This window comes from Cebus imitator, unplaced genomic scaffold, assembly GCF_001604975.1.
Source record: "Cebus imitator isolate Cc_AM_T3 unplaced genomic scaffold, Cebus_imitator-1.0 Scaffold262, whole genome shotgun sequence".
Classification (NCBI taxonomy): Eukaryota; Metazoa; Chordata; class Mammalia; order Primates; family Cebidae; genus Cebus; species Cebus imitator.
The window spans coordinates 1,060,784-1,077,564 of record NW_016107577.1 but is presented as its reverse complement, the minus strand read 5'-3'; the positions used below and the strand labels follow the sequence as shown (position 1 = coordinate 1,077,564).

The window sequence follows — 16,781 nt, the reverse complement described above, 5'->3', positions numbered from 1 at the left end:
TGGATCATTCAGGGTTCAGCTCAGACTGTGGCACTGGCTGTGCAACCCACTAGAGTCAGAGCTTCAGCCCTCTGGGGTTTGTGGGGGAGGGTAGGGACCCGCCCAGCGGCACTACAGCCTCCCCCTTTCAGCTTCCTCTCTCTCTGGTCACAGGGTAGGGGCCTGCACAGCTGCTCCCACTTACAGCTCCCTCTCTCTCTGGGTGGGGGAAGGGGACGATAGCTCTGTCCGCAGGCCCTCCTGGCTGCCTTTTGGGCTTATGCGTCTGTTTAGGTCTGTGCACCAATCCGGGACACTGTCCGGGATTATTATTCAAATCTGCGCTTGTAATTCCCGGCACTTGAGTGGCAAAGATCCTCTGTTCTGTGTATTGCTGAGGCTTTGGGGGAAGCGCTGTATCTGGACTGGAGTGCCAGAGGGGGAGCCTCCGACTCGCTGGTCAGATGCACTTTCTGGAAGATGCGGAAGCAGCACCCTTCCGCACCTCGGTCTGCCCTGCATGGACTTTGCTCACCGTCAGACCAGACCTGTTGAAATGCACCTGGTACCTGGGTTGGAGCTAGGAGATCTCTGGATTTCTGCGTCTCTCTCGCTGGGTGTTGTGAGCCGGAGTTGTGTCTATTCAGCCATCTTGGAGAGTCCGGTCAGTGATTTTGTTTTAGGTTTAGTCAGAAATCATTCTGGTTTCACTCAACAGACTTTTCCTGAGGAAAATGCTTATTATTTAGTATGTATTAGAAGAGAGGAGTCTTCTTCCTGCAGAGCAGCAGACTCTACAGTGTTTAACGAGTCAAGTCTCAGGTAACAAAATACCAAACAAGTCATTTTTATTACATTTCTGTACACTTCCCCACATTAATTTTGATTAGTCAGTTTGCAAGGGGTTTTAAGGGAAAAAAATGGGAAGAAGCCAGTGTTACGGACAAAAGCTAAACTCTATATATTGTTCAAAAGGCAATTAGTAAAAGTGACAACCAGATTTAAAAAATACTTTTTACTTCAAAATGCATTTTAAAAAATTTCATGACATATATAAGTATTAAATTGTCCTTCGCATTTGGTGAGGGCTTACTTGCTACTATATATTGATCACCTCATTTTTGCATGTACGAATAAGCGCTTTAAATGATGAGATATTTTCAGCATTTGTCTACCAAATAGGAGTTATAATGTGTATTGAGAACAGCCAATGAAGTTAAACTTTGTGAAGATTAAGTTCCTAAAGCTAATTGAAACTTTCCTTAAACCCACCCAAAACAAAGTGTAAACCATTTCAAAGATAAATTTCACCTAAGAATTTGTAAGACTCACTAACTGGATTATTACCAAAATAAGCGACAAACACAACCTTTCTGGACAACAGATGAAAAAATTATGGCTGGGTGTGGTGGCTCACACCTGTAATCCCATCACTTTGAGAGATCAAGGCAGGAGGATTGCTTGAGCTCGGGAGCTCAAGACCAGCCCTGGCAACATACTGAGACTCCGGCTCTTTAAAAAAATTAATTAGCCAGGTCTGATAGCATATGGCTATAGTCTCAGCTACTCAGGAGGCTGTGTGCTTGAACCCAGGAGATAGAGGCTGCAGTGAATTATGATCACACCACTGCATTACAGCCTGGGTGTCAGAGAGTGAGACCCTGTCTCGAAAAAAGAAAAAATAAGTATAAAAAAAATTGTAATGGAGCAGAATTGGAAAGGGGAAGAGAAAATCAGAAAAATTTAAAGCATGAGAAGGACTTGGGCTGAGTTATTTTAGTTGACAGTTTATGGCACAGTTTGATAGTGAATGCACTCTTTTACATGAGAAGTTATGAGAAGCCAATTGATGACATGTTAAGTAATTAAGTGAGCCATAACTTTACCACCATAATAAAAATGATTTGAAAGCGAAATATCATAATGGACATTTTGGAATCTAATATTAGAGGCTAAAATAATTTCTTTACTGACCCCCAAGGAGCACATAGGGCTATAGTCATACATTTACAAATAATTTCAAATTACCTGGATTCAGTTCAAAAGTAGGCATTCTATGTATGAATATTATTAGCTTAAAAATCTGCCCATATTTCTAAAAATATCAAGAGTTGGGAAGGACACAAAGCAAGAATTTGTATGTGCTGCTATTGGGAGCATGCACTGATAACACTTTGGTGAGCTATTTGCTAATACCAAGTACAGTTGCAGTGAAGGCAATATGGCTTAGCCTTTTTACCTCTAAGGATATACCCCACACAAAGACTCACACATGTGCTAGAATATTTATAGCAGCAATGTTTAGAGGAGTAAAAAATTTGGAGACAACATGAATTACCATGAACAGAAGGTTACATAACTAGATTATTGAATATCATGCAATAAAATTGTTATAGAAACTAAAATAAATGACCTAGAACTACCCATATCATCGTAAATGAATCCCACAAGAAAAAAATGCAGGACAGAAACAATACAATAACATCTGTATAACATTTTGTAAAAATGCAAAGCAAAAAATATATATATATATGTACCTATATATATATTTTATTATAGTTTAAGTTCTGGGGTACATATGGAGAGCGTGCAGGTTTGTTACATAGTTATACATGTGCCGTGGTGGTTTGCTGTGTCCATCACTCCATCATCTACATTAGGCTTTTCTCCTAATGCTATCTCTCACCTAGCCCCCTACCTCCTGACAGACCCCAGTGTGTGATGTTCCCCTCCTTGTATCCATGTGTTCTCATTGTTCAACACCCACTTACAAGTGAGAACATGTGGTGTTTGGTTTTCTGTTCTTGTGTTAGTTTGCTGAAAATGATGGCTTCCAGCTTCATCCATGTCCCTGCAAAGGGCATGAACTCATCCTTTTTTTTTTTTTTATAGCCGCGTAGTATTCCATGGTGTATATGTGCCACATTTTCTTTATCCACTTTATCATTGATGGGCATTTGGGTTGGTTCCAAGTCTTTGCTATTATGAACAGTGCCACAATAAACATACATGTGCATGTGCCTTTATAATAGAACGATTTATAATCCTTTGGGTATATACCTAGTAATGGGATTTCTGGGTCAAATGGTATTTCTTGTTCTAGATCCTTGAGGGATTGCCACACTGCCTTCTGCAATGGTTGAGCTAATTTAACTCACACCAAAACAGTGTAAAGACATTCCTATTTCTTCGCATCCTCTCAGCATCTGTTGTCCCCTGATTTTTTTAATGCTTGCCATTCTAACTGGCCTGAGATGGTATCTCATTGTGGTATTGATTTGCATTTCTCTAATGACCAGTGATGGTGAGCTTTCTTTCATATGTTTGTTGGCTGCATAAATGTCTCCTTTTCAGAAGTGTCTGTTCGTATCCTTCACCCACTTTTTGATGGGGTTGCTTTTTTTCTTGTAAATTTGTTTAAGTTCTTTGTAGATTCTGCATGTTAGCGCTTTGTCAAATGGGTAGATTGCAAAAATTTTCTCCCATTCTGTAGAATGCCTGTTTATTCTAATGATAGTTTCTTTTGCTGTGCAGAAGCTCTTTAGTTTAATGAGATCCCATTTATCTATTTTGGCTTTTGTTGCCATTGCTTTTGGTGTTTTAGTCATGAAGTCCTTGACCATGCCTATGTCCTGAATGGTATTGCCTAGTTTTCCTCTAGGGTTTTTATGGTTTTAGGTCTTAGATTTAAATCTTTAATCCATCTTGAGTTAATTTTTAGTTTAGGGTTAAAGTTTATGGACATGCTGGATAATGATGAACACAAAGTTAAAAATGATAGCTACCTCTGATGCTGGAGAGAGAGAGAGATGAGGAATGGATAGGTGTTGGTACTTGGGAGTTGAAGATATTATTCTTGATATATTTTTAAATGTCAAAATTATTTTACACTGTATAACATTCTGCTCACTTTAGTTCAGTACTGGAAAAGTGGAATAAAATGTCATGCCCCCTGATTGAAATGTAGTGAAACTGCGTCAATTTATCTTCCATACATCCCTATGAGATTTTTTTTTTTTTTTTTTTAGTTTTCTTACATACTTACCCAAAATAGCAGTCAAGAACTCTTTTCCACAGTTTTTATAAGTATCTTACAAATTACTATGAACTAACATACTGGCACAGCAGAAAAATATCATAAAATAAACCTTGGTGGATTGCAATGTGTGAATGTCTTGTAGGAGAAATATTTGCACTTAAGAAATGTTACATTTTATTTTACAACATAAAGTATCTGTTACCATCTGTGAACATCTTTAAAGGCCTGGTTTTCTCAACATTTCTACTTCACCAACATTTGCTTCCTTAAACAACCTTTATATTTTAATTTACAATGTGAATTTAGTGCTCAGTCATAGCAATAATTAAGTAGCAGAATTGCAAAAATGACGAGTTGTTAGACGATTATATTGTGTTCAGGTGTATGTTGGAATATGGTAAGTAACTGAATCTCTTTAAAAGACACACCAAAACCCTATTTGTAATGTTTGTCAATTTCCATGGTGTAAACACTCCTACCATGGCAGATTTCAAGCTACCAACATGAGGACATAGAACCGAGAGTTGGGAAGTGATATGCAAAATGGGTGTTAAAAAATGGCTAGGTGTGGTGGCTCATGCCTGTAATCCCAGCACTTTGGGAGGCTGAGGTGGGTGGATCGCCTGAGGTCAAGAGTTCAAGACCAGCCTGGCCAACATGGTGAAACCCTGTGTCTACTAAAAATACCAAAATTAGCTGAGTGTGGTGGCAGGTGCCTGTAATCCTAGCTACTCAGGAGGCTGAGGCAAGAGAGTCATTTGAACCTGGGCAGCAGAGGATGCAGTGAGCCAAGATTGGGCCACTGGACTCAAGCCCAGGCAACAGAGTGAGACTCCACACACACACACACAAAATGGGGAAGCCACCTGACACCCGATTTGGACTGCCCTAGCCCTTTAAGTTCCTACATGAGCAAACTGAAGCCCAATGTAAACAGTAAAAGGAGACTAAGACTACAGACTTTACCAATCAGAAATCGCCAACTCACCTCTAACTAGGGTCTTTTCCACTCTAACCAATCAAATATATTTTGTTTTCCTTCTCTGTCAGTCTATAAAAACTCACTGCTTAGGCTGCTACAGCAAAGCTCTCTGAACCTCTCCTGATTCTGACTGCTATACCATTCGTGAATCATTCTTTTCTCAAATAAACTGTTAAATTTTTTTCTTTCCTTTTTTATATTAAATTTTTGTGGGTACATAGTAGGTGTATATATTTATGGAATACATGAGATATTTTGGTACAAGCATTCAATGCATAATAATCACACTATAGAAGATGGAGTCTTCATCATCTTAAGCATTGATGCTTTGCATTATGAACAATCCAATGATACTCTTAGTTATAAGAAATGTAGGAGGGGAGCACTACACACTGGGGTCAGTTGGGGGGAAATAGGGGAGGGATGGTGGGGGGTGGGAAGCTGGGGAGAGATAGCAAGGGGAGAAATGCCAGATGTAGGTGATGGGGAGGAAGGCAGCAAATCACACTGCCACGTGTGTTCCTATGCAACAATTTTGCATGTTCCTCACATGTACCCCAAAACCTAAAATGCAATAAAATAAATAAATGGGGGGGAAAAAAAAGAAATGTACAATTAAATTATTATTGACTATAGTCACCCTGTTGTGATATCAAACACTAGGTCTTATTCTTTCTATTTTTTCTTTTTTTGGACCCATTAGCCATCCTCACGTACCCTCCAATCCCCTATTACCTTTCTCAGCCTCTGGTAACTATCCTTCTAGTTTCTATGCCCATGAGTTCAATTGTTTTGATCTTTAGATCTCGCACATAAGTTAGAATGTGTGATGTGTTTATCTTTCTGTGCCTCATTTATTTCATTTAATATAATGACCTCCAGTTGAATTTATTTTTTCTAAAGTTTTTCTTTTAACATTGATTTTTGAGTTAGTGTATGCCAGTGCCAGCATACCATTCATTTCACCTTAGGAAATAGACACAGCGCTAGGAACATAGAAAGTATTCATTAAAATAGCTTATTAGAGAGTGTTAAGACTTCTGAATTATAACAATTCCACCATTAGGTAATGTGCACCTATCCTTTTAGCATATCTGTTATGTAAATCTAGATTTTCTAAACTAAGGAAGCAGAGATTCTAATCTTAAGCATGTTCATCTAGGACTAGAAACAGAGTGTATGGAAGAGAACATGGACAACGAAAATGTGGGAGACATATTGAGAGAAACAAAATCCCTGTGACCAAGAATAAAAGTTTTGTTCAGGTATTACTTTATTACAAGGTTATTTGATCGGGTTATAGCTATAGGGAGAAAGAGATCAAAATGAAAGGTAAGAGCTGAATGTATAAAAATAAGATACAACAACAAAATAGCTACCTAAATGAGGATAGAAAGCACAGACAAGGGGGGTGGATAGAGCTCGTGGAGATGACAAACACAAAATAGGAGATAAAAAGGCCAGGGCTATACATAATTTCCTTGGCTAATCTTTTTTGCATTTCCTAGAAATTAATGATAATACCTCCTTATATCCTAGGAAGAAAGTGAATGTAGGAGGCCTTTTTTTCTTGTATTTGCCTGTTTCTCTTTCTTTCTCTTCCTCCCTTCCACTTTCCTCCCCTCCTCCCTCCCTCCCTCCCTCCCTTCCTTCCTTCCTTTCTCCCTTCCTTTCTTTTTCTTTTTCTTTCTTTTCTTTCGAGACAAGGTCTCACTTTGTCACCCAGGCTGGAGTGCAGTGGTGCAATCACAGCTCTCTGCAGCCTCAACCTCCCAGGTTCAAGCCATCCTCCCACCTCAGCCTCCTGAGTAGCTGGGACTACAGGCATGAGTCGCCATGCCCGGCTAATTGTTGTATTTTTTTTGTTGAGACGGGGTTTTGCCACATTGCCCAGGCTGCTCTTGAACTTCCGAGCTCAAGCAATTCACCTGCCTCAGCCTCCCTGTCTCCATTCCTATGACATATTCCCTTATGTGTTCAAGGTAAATATCTTATTCCTACCTTAGATGACTGGGAGTTTTGCACAGAGTTGTGGTTAGTAATGGCTTTTTTCCTTCCTTTTCATTCATACATTGCTACATTCTTAATTTGGCTTCTTACTTTTAGAGCTGGGTTTGAATCTTATGAAAATGCATACTTATTTTTGTAATATAGTCCAAGAGGAAAATAGGCTTTTATGTATAGATATTCATGAGAGTACATAATGTGTAAATCACGGGAACCCTTTATCTTTATGAGGTCAGCACTGAAGCCTCTTTGTGGTTATTGATCTAGAGAAGCTAGATACTGCAGCATTTCTAAAGGTTTAAGAGTGATGGTATCAGGGAGATTTACTATGGTGGTAAATTTTTATAAATTAGGATCTCATATTTAACATTACAATAAAGCAACTATTTGAATGAAAGTCTTTGGAATCATTACTATCCCTGTCCCCTCTCGTCCTCTACCCTCCTCTCCCCTTCCCATCCCTTCTTCTTTTTCTCTCTCTGTCACCCAGATGGGAATGCAGTGGCATGATCTTGATCTTGGCTCACTGCAATCTCTGCCTCCTGGGTCAAGTGATTCTTGTGCCTCAGCCTCCCTGGGATTATAAGTGTGCACCACCAAGCCCGGGTAGTTTTTGTATTTTTAGTAAAGATGGGGTTTTGCCATGTTGGTCAGGCTAATCTTGAACTCCTGACCTCAAGTGATCTGCCTGCCTCGGCCTCCCAAAGTATTGGGATTACAGGTATGAGCCCCCTTGCCTGGCCTGCAATATCCTTGTTTCTATTTCCAACTTTCTCTTAACCAAGAGAATAGAAGGCTAGCTCTCCTATTAGAGTGGAATGACCTGGCCAGGAGTTTGAAATTATTCTGTGAAGGCATGGAGAAAATGTATCTGCCTTCTTCCAGAAGTCTTTGCCTCTTTGTCTACATATGCAAGAAAAGATATGCCTGATCTTCTTCTTCCCTTTTGATAACTTCGCCTATATTAGAAGTCGAGATTAACCCAGAAATCTCAAGGCAGTCCATAACCCCAAAGACAGGATCAAAAAGATTTCCCTCAAAACTACTATAGGAAAAAATGAGTAGAGTGATTTTGGGGTCTGGATTGATTGAAAAGAGCAGGAGTCTCTCAGTCCTTTGCCTGCTGTGATTCTTTCAATAGTTTCCCATAGTTTACAAAACACATTGATTTTTATGGCTTTAACCCTGAGATTTTTTTAGATGGCATAAGCCTCAAATTCAAAAAGAGCTCTGATTCCTGATTGCTTTACTCAGACGGGCCTTTCAGCAGCTGTAGTCTGTTTCTCAATCATCCACAAGTGCACTGCATTGTTAGAATCTCTGCTTCGATGGGCCTTTGAAGCCTGCCTTCAACCCTCAAACAACAGCTTCTGGAGTAACCTGCTGTCTCCGTGTGCCGCACATGTCTTCCCCAGCACAGTTACAATGAATAAAGTTGAATTGTTGCTGGAATGATTGTGTTCCAGATGACACTGATGAATGTGCTATAGTAGTCAAATGTCACATTTGGAAGGCCCAGTGCTCACAGCTGGGCTAAACGCCAGACACCATCACCACACGTTCATTCTACATGTACTTACGGAGTACCTGCTATGAGCCAGAGGTTGAAGCTCCAATTTGTTATTTGACTCTCACTCTGCTTCCAAGCTACCTATTGGTCTCCTTGATTTTGTCACCTTTTGGTAAATTAGAGAATTGATAGTAAGAATTCCAGGTAGTTTTCAGTCCCAGGGTTGTTGAGAGGACTGTTACCAATGCAGAATGCCCCAGCTGCCTTAAAAATATAGGCAGTAGAGTTAATGTACTTCAGTTGAAAGCATTCTTTCAGAGTATAGGGTGGGAGACCTGAGTTCTAGTCTTGGCTGTCGTTGTGTTATCCTGGGCCTGGCCTTATGTTGGCTTCAATCTCCTCATCTGCTAAATGAGTGGGGTGGATTGCACAGTTTTTAAGGGTCCTTGCAGCTCTGACATTCTTGGATTAGAGTGTAAGCATTCAGAACTTGTTTAACAATCATAATTAGGCAATTCTGTAAATTGGTCTGTTTTGGTTCAGGTAAGTAAGGAAGAAAACCCTTTCTTTTTTCCTTGGCAGAGAAAATTGGACAGTACTTTGTTCCTGTCACTATAAAACAACTAATATTCAAAAGAACTGAAAACAATCATTTAAGCAGCAAGTTAAAATGATTGCACTATATTAGTACACTTTCCTTCACTCAGCAAGAGTTCTATTTTAATCTGTCACTTTCAATATTACAGCTGCATGTTTTAGTCCATTTAGGCGAAGTAGCTACAGTGATTTTGAAAGTACTAATGATTCTTATATGGCAACTGCAAATGCCCTAGGTAGAATCCAGCCAGGGCTGGCTCTGAAGACATTGGCTCTTAGTGAGCTTAAAGGCCCCACATGTTCAGTGGTGGCAACATGCCACAGGTGGCTTATGATGAATTCAGAGTTTTTTGAGCCCATGAAAAAAAGAACTGTGGCTTAGAGATTTATGGGTCCAAAAGCTCCTTCCTCTGCCACAGAGAAGACCAATCCCAGTTTGCTGTTGCTGCCTTTGTAAGGGATGGTCTCTATGGAAACAAAGCCAGAGTGTCTCACTTTTACCAATTTCAGAGTGCTGAGGCTACAGACCTTTGGTCATTCAAATTTGAAGCAACATGTTTAATGAATGAATTAGCATCCTCCTTAAATCTGAGGCAGACAGTTATAGTGTCTCTTCTTTCTTCCCCACCTTTGGTCAACACAAGCAGAACTAATTTCCTTTCACTTGTTCATAAAACCTAAACCCCAGGCATTATTCTTATTTAAGTATGGCCTTCTTTCATGATACTCAATGCAAGGCTAATTGCTACTCTGGGATAAACATGGATTCAGATGCAGGTAACAATTATTGAGCAACTACTGTCTAGTAGTGTAGTATGCACTCACAAAGCAATTTATATACATTATTTAACTGTACATACATATATAAATCTGAATTAAAATTTAATGAACACTGTTGGTATTTGGAACACAGCAATTACTCCTTGAATATTTGTTGAATAAAGGAATAAAAATAAAAACATGAAATCACAGACTAACAAAGTTGTAAGGGTCTTTGGAGAGCATCCTGTCAAACTCTCTTATTATACAAGTGGAGAAATCAAATTCCCAAATGCAGAGTGATTTATTGAAGGCCATACTCACAGCTAGTTCGACCCAATTCTGTGTCAGGTGGATTCAGACCACTGTCCTCTCTGGGATTACAGACATGTAATCACACTGCTTACAGCTCACACTGCCTTATATGAAAGCTGGATAACAAAGCATCAAATCCCTGCTGTGTTATATTGCATTTGAAAACATTTTTCAAAGTGTTTTGTTGAATGTGGTGTTTGGGATACCTCTCCGTGAGTGATTTAACAAGAAATGCCTCAAAAAAATGTATGTATGTATGTGTTTTCTTACTGATCCAGAGTCTCACTCTGTCACCCAGGCTGGAGTGCACTGGCGTGATCTTGGCTCACTGCAACCTCCACTGCCCCCTGCTCCCTGGGCTCAAGTGATTCTCCTGCCTTGGTCTCCCCAGTAGCTGGGATTACAGGCGCACACTACCACGCCCAGCTAATTTTTATATTTTTAGTAGAGATGGGGTTTCACCATGTTGGGCAGGCTGGCCTCAAACTCCTGACCTCAGGTGATCTGCCTACCTTGGCCTCCCAGAGTGCTGGGATTATAGGTGTGAGCCACTGGGCCCAGCCAAGAAATTTAAAAATATGTTTATTTATACATATATGTAAAGACAATTAAAAACATATTGACTAAAAGAACTCAAGGAATCAGCAAGAGTGAGGCCTGGCTGGGGGTGAGGTGGGGGCAGGAGAAGGCAGCCGCTTGGCGGGGTCAAAGTGATTTTGTCAATAGTCCCATGCATCATCAAATACAGGGTGACAGATTCACATCAATGAAATTCACAAAAAGCCAAGGTATGAACCAGAACATCAGTTTATTAATTCACAAAGGGAAACATACGTCACTTGGTCAGCAACTCTCTAGAAAATTCAAGATAGAAGGATTAACTATAATCAAAATATTCCTTGGTGAACACAAAACCAGAAAAGGAGAACTTAGTTGGCTGATTGAAATGACTCATGTCTTTGAGCCTGCTACACCCTCCTCCACTTCAAGGGTATGCTAGTAAAGGAAACAGGATGCTTATGTCCTTTGGTCTAGGTAACTTCCACTTCCTGTTTGGCTCAGAACACTGCTGGAGACACACTGTTGAATTCTTCCTCAAAGTCTCTACTAGCTGTAGATTGCAAACAAACTGTTCTCTTCTTTCTGTTAGCATTATTATCATTATTTTTAGAAAGGGTACAATATATCTGGGTCAATGTCAGCTTTGTTAGTTACAATGACCTGCCAATCTTGCCTTCATGGAGTCATGCCTACTCAGACCTTCATAACCATACAAGCTCTTAGAATGGCTTATTACTTCCATTATATGTGTGTAAAAACACACATTATATATGTGTATGTGTGTGTGTGTGTATATATATATATAAATTTAACCCTCTAAAAAAAGTTTTCCCCCACATTTTTCAGGCTGCTTACTTCATCCCTATGTTCTGAAAAGCAATTCTCCACTATGAAAGCAAGTCTGGGTTTGATAGACATGTATAACTGTGTACAGCAGTGTAACAGAATGATGCTCCCTATTCATCACTCCTTTAATGACTGTGGAGGGTAAAAAGGAGAGAGGGAATGAGAAAGAGAAAAACTGATTTGGGGACTGGGATTTGGAAAAGGTAAAAGATTCAGGAATAGGGTAGAGGCAAAGTAGTAGTGTTTTTGATGAGTTTTAATCTCTCAGCTACTTCTGTGTTCTTTCTTCATGAGTGTGGTACTGGCCTTGTGATAGAGTAGACCAAAGATCCTGTACATACAGAACTAATAAACATTGATGTTTTGGTTGGAGAAGCAAAGAAGATTGGGAACATGGAATGCTGCTAAGGAGGGAAAATCAGGTGAGTTAGTTGCCATGGTGGAGAACCATAGTATCTGATGGACAGAGTGTAGAATTTAACTTCACAATTTTGTCAAGGACTGGGTCCTTAGAAATGGCTACAATTTCCCACCACATTATGTTCCTCTAGTGATTCCATTTTCTAATCAATTTGCTCAGGTAAAACATGAAATTCTCCCCTGTAAAGAGAAAAAGCAGTAGACATAGAATGTATATATTCAAATCTAACAAGAGATGGGAAAGTGATTAGTGAAAGGCCCTGTTAATTTTCAATTCCAATGAATTAACCTTGGAAATCCATTTTTTGTTAAGTGAGCTTTGTTTTTTCCTTAATCCAGTTGACATACCGGGATACCTTGGTGTATATTCCATATTTGCCTTTCATTGCACACTCTTCACCCCAGCTAATAATTCCAGTTAAGAAACTGGTCCCTTCCACTTCAGTAATATGGGGTCCCCCACTATCTCCTTGACATGAATCTCTACCTCCCTCATGGTAGCCAGCACAGAACATGTTGTTATAGATGGTGAACTTTGTAGATCGAAGACATGTGGCCCGGTCAACTAGTGGAACTTTAAGGTATTGAAGAACTGAAGCTGATCTCCCTCTATGGAAGACTCTTCCCCAGCCACTCACATAGCCAGTTCCAAATTTGAGGAAGATGTTCGTGTATTCCTTGTCAGCAATGCAAATAGGTGTAACATAGCTGTTTAGCACTAAGGGTTTATCCAGTTCCAGAAGGGCAATGTCATGGCTGTACTTATTAATAGTTGCATTGTAGTTGTAGTGAGGAATAATTTGAATCACATTTCGCTTTTGCTCTGTGTGTTCTGTCTCCTCAATGTTATGTTTACCTATTAAAAATAAATTTCATTTTAAGTCACAAGCAATATTTCACATACACAGATTTTCTAAGTGTCTACTCGGCATCACTGACCTAACTGGCAATGTCAAAGATCTCAAGCTTATATTGTGATCATTTTGGTTAAATGTAATGAGAGCCAATTCATTTTTTTTTTGACCAAAAATTCATTCAGGACTATCATAGAGATGGGTCTGTTCACTCATGTTGTTATAGGCTTTTCATTGGTGATAATGAATCCACTAGTCATAAATTATCCTAGATCTCCCAAATTTCAAGTATTCGGATCCCTTTTTTGAGCACAAATTCATTTGGCCATCAATTCAAATGTTTTCTCAAGACCTGCTACAAGTTGTGCCAGGTACCAGAGACAAAAGGATCAGTGACATGACACTGATTTTTGGGAAGGCTTTCTGGCATGGAAATGGCCACATCAAGAACTAGCTGTACCTCACTAAAGGGAATGATAATATGGGTACATCAAAAGAGCTATGGAGGCTTGGAGGATGGTGCAAGTTAGGTTTTGAAATTATGACCCTTCTGCCTTTAGCCAATTTATTCAGCAATAATTTTATTAGACCTTAGTAAAATATGGTATACCAATCATATTAAAAAGCTTGTGATGCTGCAGATTATTCTTTCTGTTTACTTACCTGCGACAACTGTAATTTTAACACCAGTTTCAATACAGTGGGCAGCAGTTACAACCCATTTCTCATTAACGATAGAGCCTCCACAGAATGCATCAACTTTGCCATTCAATACAACCTGTGAAAGCAAAATTAAGACTCTTACTGCACATTATATTTGATCTAGAAAAAAATAAATATGTATGCTGGTTATAGGAATAGGTAAAATGTTGGCTTCTAGGTGCTGGCAGAATTGGAGTATTCCTGGAAATGTGAGCTTTGCAGATGAATTAGTGTTTCTGGTGCATAAACAAAAAAGTCATTTATGTAACTGAATTGAAAGCAACACGCAAGGAGAGACAGGGAAGCTTAAGCTGAGGCAAATCTGAGGAATGGCTTCTTTTGGTGATTTGAGGCCCTTGGATTTTTTTTCCCCATGAGTCACCTTCTCTGATGGCAAAATTTGCTTCATGGTGATACAGCAGATACATTAGGAAACACTGATTTGACTCCTTGAGATTAATAGTTATTACGGTGTTCCCTGTACCTACATGATGATTTTTTTTTTTTTTTTTTTTTTTTTTTGCTACATGTTACTTGAAAAAGGAAAACTGCTGATTTTTCTAGGAGTTTTTTTCAAAACTTCCCAAACTGGAATATTATGAAAGAAGAACTAAGGACTCCGAAAGGGTTGTGCTTATAGCCATCCAGGCAGTGAGGAATAGCAGGGCTCATTCATTCTTTCCATTCTGTCTTATTCTACTCCCCTGTGGTTGGATAGTAAGCTGCCTTTGTCATAAAATATCAACTTAGCTGTGCTTGAGTTTTGGGCAAAGTGGGCAAAGGAGTGATGCATTGAGCCTGGGAATTATTAGATAAGAGGCCAGTCCATTATTTCAACTGGATGTTCATTGCATAATTACAGTGGACAATGAATATTTTCGCCATCTCAACGTCTAGATCAACTTGGAGGATTTCAGTTCCAGTTGTAAGCAGGGGCCTTGATTCACCTTTACAGGAAGAAAACTGGAAAGTGTGAACACTAGAGGGCACACAAAACATTTAGTAAATTATTTTCAGGCGCTTACTAGTTCTGAACGATTGCTGATTGCCCTTTTATTGAAGTGCATGCAGTCTTAGGCATATACCCATTCATAAACAAGGAAAAGGAGGTGGTCAATTACTTTAAGTGGGTATCAGATGGTCCTTGGGGCATGTTTTTTTTTGTCCTGAATGTAACTTACTGAATACCTACTACGTCCTGGACACTGAAGCACTAGCCTCCTACCTGGAGATCTACAGGGCTGACTCATTAAAGGCCTCTGACTTCCTTTTTCATACTCTACCTCTATCTTTTTTTTTTTTTTTGAGACGAAGTCTCACTCTGTCTCCAAGCTGGAGTGCAGTGGTGCGATCTCAGCTCACTGCAACCTCTGTTTCCTGGGTTCAAGCAATTCTCCTGCTTCAGCCTCCCTAGTAGCTGGGACTACAGGTGCATGCCAACACACCTAGCTAATTTTTGTATTTTTAGTAAAGATGGGGTTTCAACATGTTGGCCAGGATGATCTCAGTATCTTGACCTTGTGATCCGCCTACCTCAGCCTCCCAAAGTGCTGAGATTACAGTTGTGAGCCACCACACCTGGCCATCTCCCTCTCTTTCTAGATCTTGATTTTTATTCTGAAATGTTGTAAAAATATAGAAAAAACCATATAATAAACACCAGTGTGCATACAACCCAGACTTAACAATTTTCCTAATTTTTTTGAACATTTATTGAGTGTTCATTTTGGGCTAATCATTGTGTTTTATAGACATTCAATACAATATATCCTTATGACATGATATTAATATATTTATAGATCTGCAAACTAAAGTTTAGAGATCAACATTAACTCCTCTGAGGTCAGTTTGTAAAGCTAGGAAGCAAACCCAAGTCAGCCTGACTCCAGAATTTGTGCTCCTAAGCACCCAATTTTGGTCCAGGCATGGTGTGTGGACCAGTTGCAGTAGAATCACCTGAAGGTCCCTCTAAAATGCAGATCTGGGGGTTAATCCAAGCTTATCAGAATATTTGGTGGGTGGGACTGGCCAAAATAAAGCTATCCAGAATATTCTTTACACAATTAAGTTTGAGATCTGTTATATATCTACTGAATCAGAATTTCCAAGGCTTGAGAATCCAAGGCTTGGGTATCTTTTTATGTTTTAGAAGTCTTCACTCGAGGCAGGGATGGCTACATACTTTGTGGGGCTCAGTGAGAAATAAAAAAGTGGGGCTTCTTGTTCAAAAGCTAGGAAGAAAAGTGCCATTGAAGATACTAACATACAAAACTTTTTTCTTTGTTCTGTAGTCTCTTTTGCAACCCATCATGTTACATTTTTTAAAGTTGCCATTTATTATTTTGCTCCCTCTAGCATGGGGATATTTGCTGGGGCAGTGCAGATCCTCAAAGGTGCCCAAGAAGTGCACCCTACAATTTAACACCCCCATGTCCCTAGGATCCCTTGCCTGGCAGTCACAGGATTCTGGGCCCCATCAGGGGAGAGTGTGTCAATCTTCCCTTGTCACTGGCCTACTGTGGCAATCAAGGTGGAGAGGTGATTCCCAAGAGATTGCAACTTCCATGCCAGGATGTGTTCCATGCCTGAAATGGAGGTGGACAAGGGGCATGTCCCTGTCATTCACCCTCCAAACGTGCTGTGGCATATTCTTGGGCCAGAGATGCTACACGGCCAAGCCCCCTTCCAAGGTAGCATAGGGCATGTGCACCTGACCAACCTTAACTCTCCCTACACCTATGCCCATGTCCTTGCTGGGGAAGGAGGGTGGCAATGGTAGCTGGGTAAGGATGAGGAGGGAGAGTATGTCTGGACACCATGGGGTGGCAGTGGTTATTGGGCAGGTGTTCAGAGGGAGGGCCAGGGCACAGATGCACTATCTGTCTCAGTGCAAAACCCTCTGCAAGTACACTGGTCATAAGACCATATGTCTGACTGTAACTCCAATTGATTTTCAGCATCAAGAAAACTTGGCCAACACTGTTATATACTGATCATGATTGTTACAACTGAACATATCTGTTTAAGCAACTGGAATTAAGAATTCACTTAATTCCACTTAATTATTAATGCAGTGATATTATGGTGCTTCTCCTCTGGCCAGTGTATTGGGGGAAATTGGACATCTCTCAGCTCAGTGGTCTATTCAGGCCAGGCTGAATGACATCCATAGCCCCTGGGCAGAGAGATTATGATGTAGCTAGTCTGAGT

At 39.9% G+C, this 16,781-nt stretch overlaps 1 protein-coding gene across 1 annotated transcript in view; it reads right to left on the bottom strand.

Annotated features, from left to right (window-relative positions):
• Positions 1 to 10,977: 10,977 nt before the first annotated feature.
• F9 (coagulation factor IX) overlaps positions 10,978 to 16,781 on the bottom strand; it is a 30,993-nt gene continuing 25,189 nt past the window's right edge. The window contains exons 7-8 of the mRNA XM_017499913.2: positions 13,533 to 13,647; positions 10,978 to 12,871 (exon numbers count right to left, since the gene is read on the bottom strand). Of these exons, the coding sequence (XP_017355402.1) occupies positions 12,324 to 12,871; positions 13,533 to 13,647 (663 nt within the window). The 3' untranslated portion in view covers positions 10,978 to 12,323. The remainder of the gene's footprint in view (positions 12,872 to 13,532; positions 13,648 to 16,781) is intronic.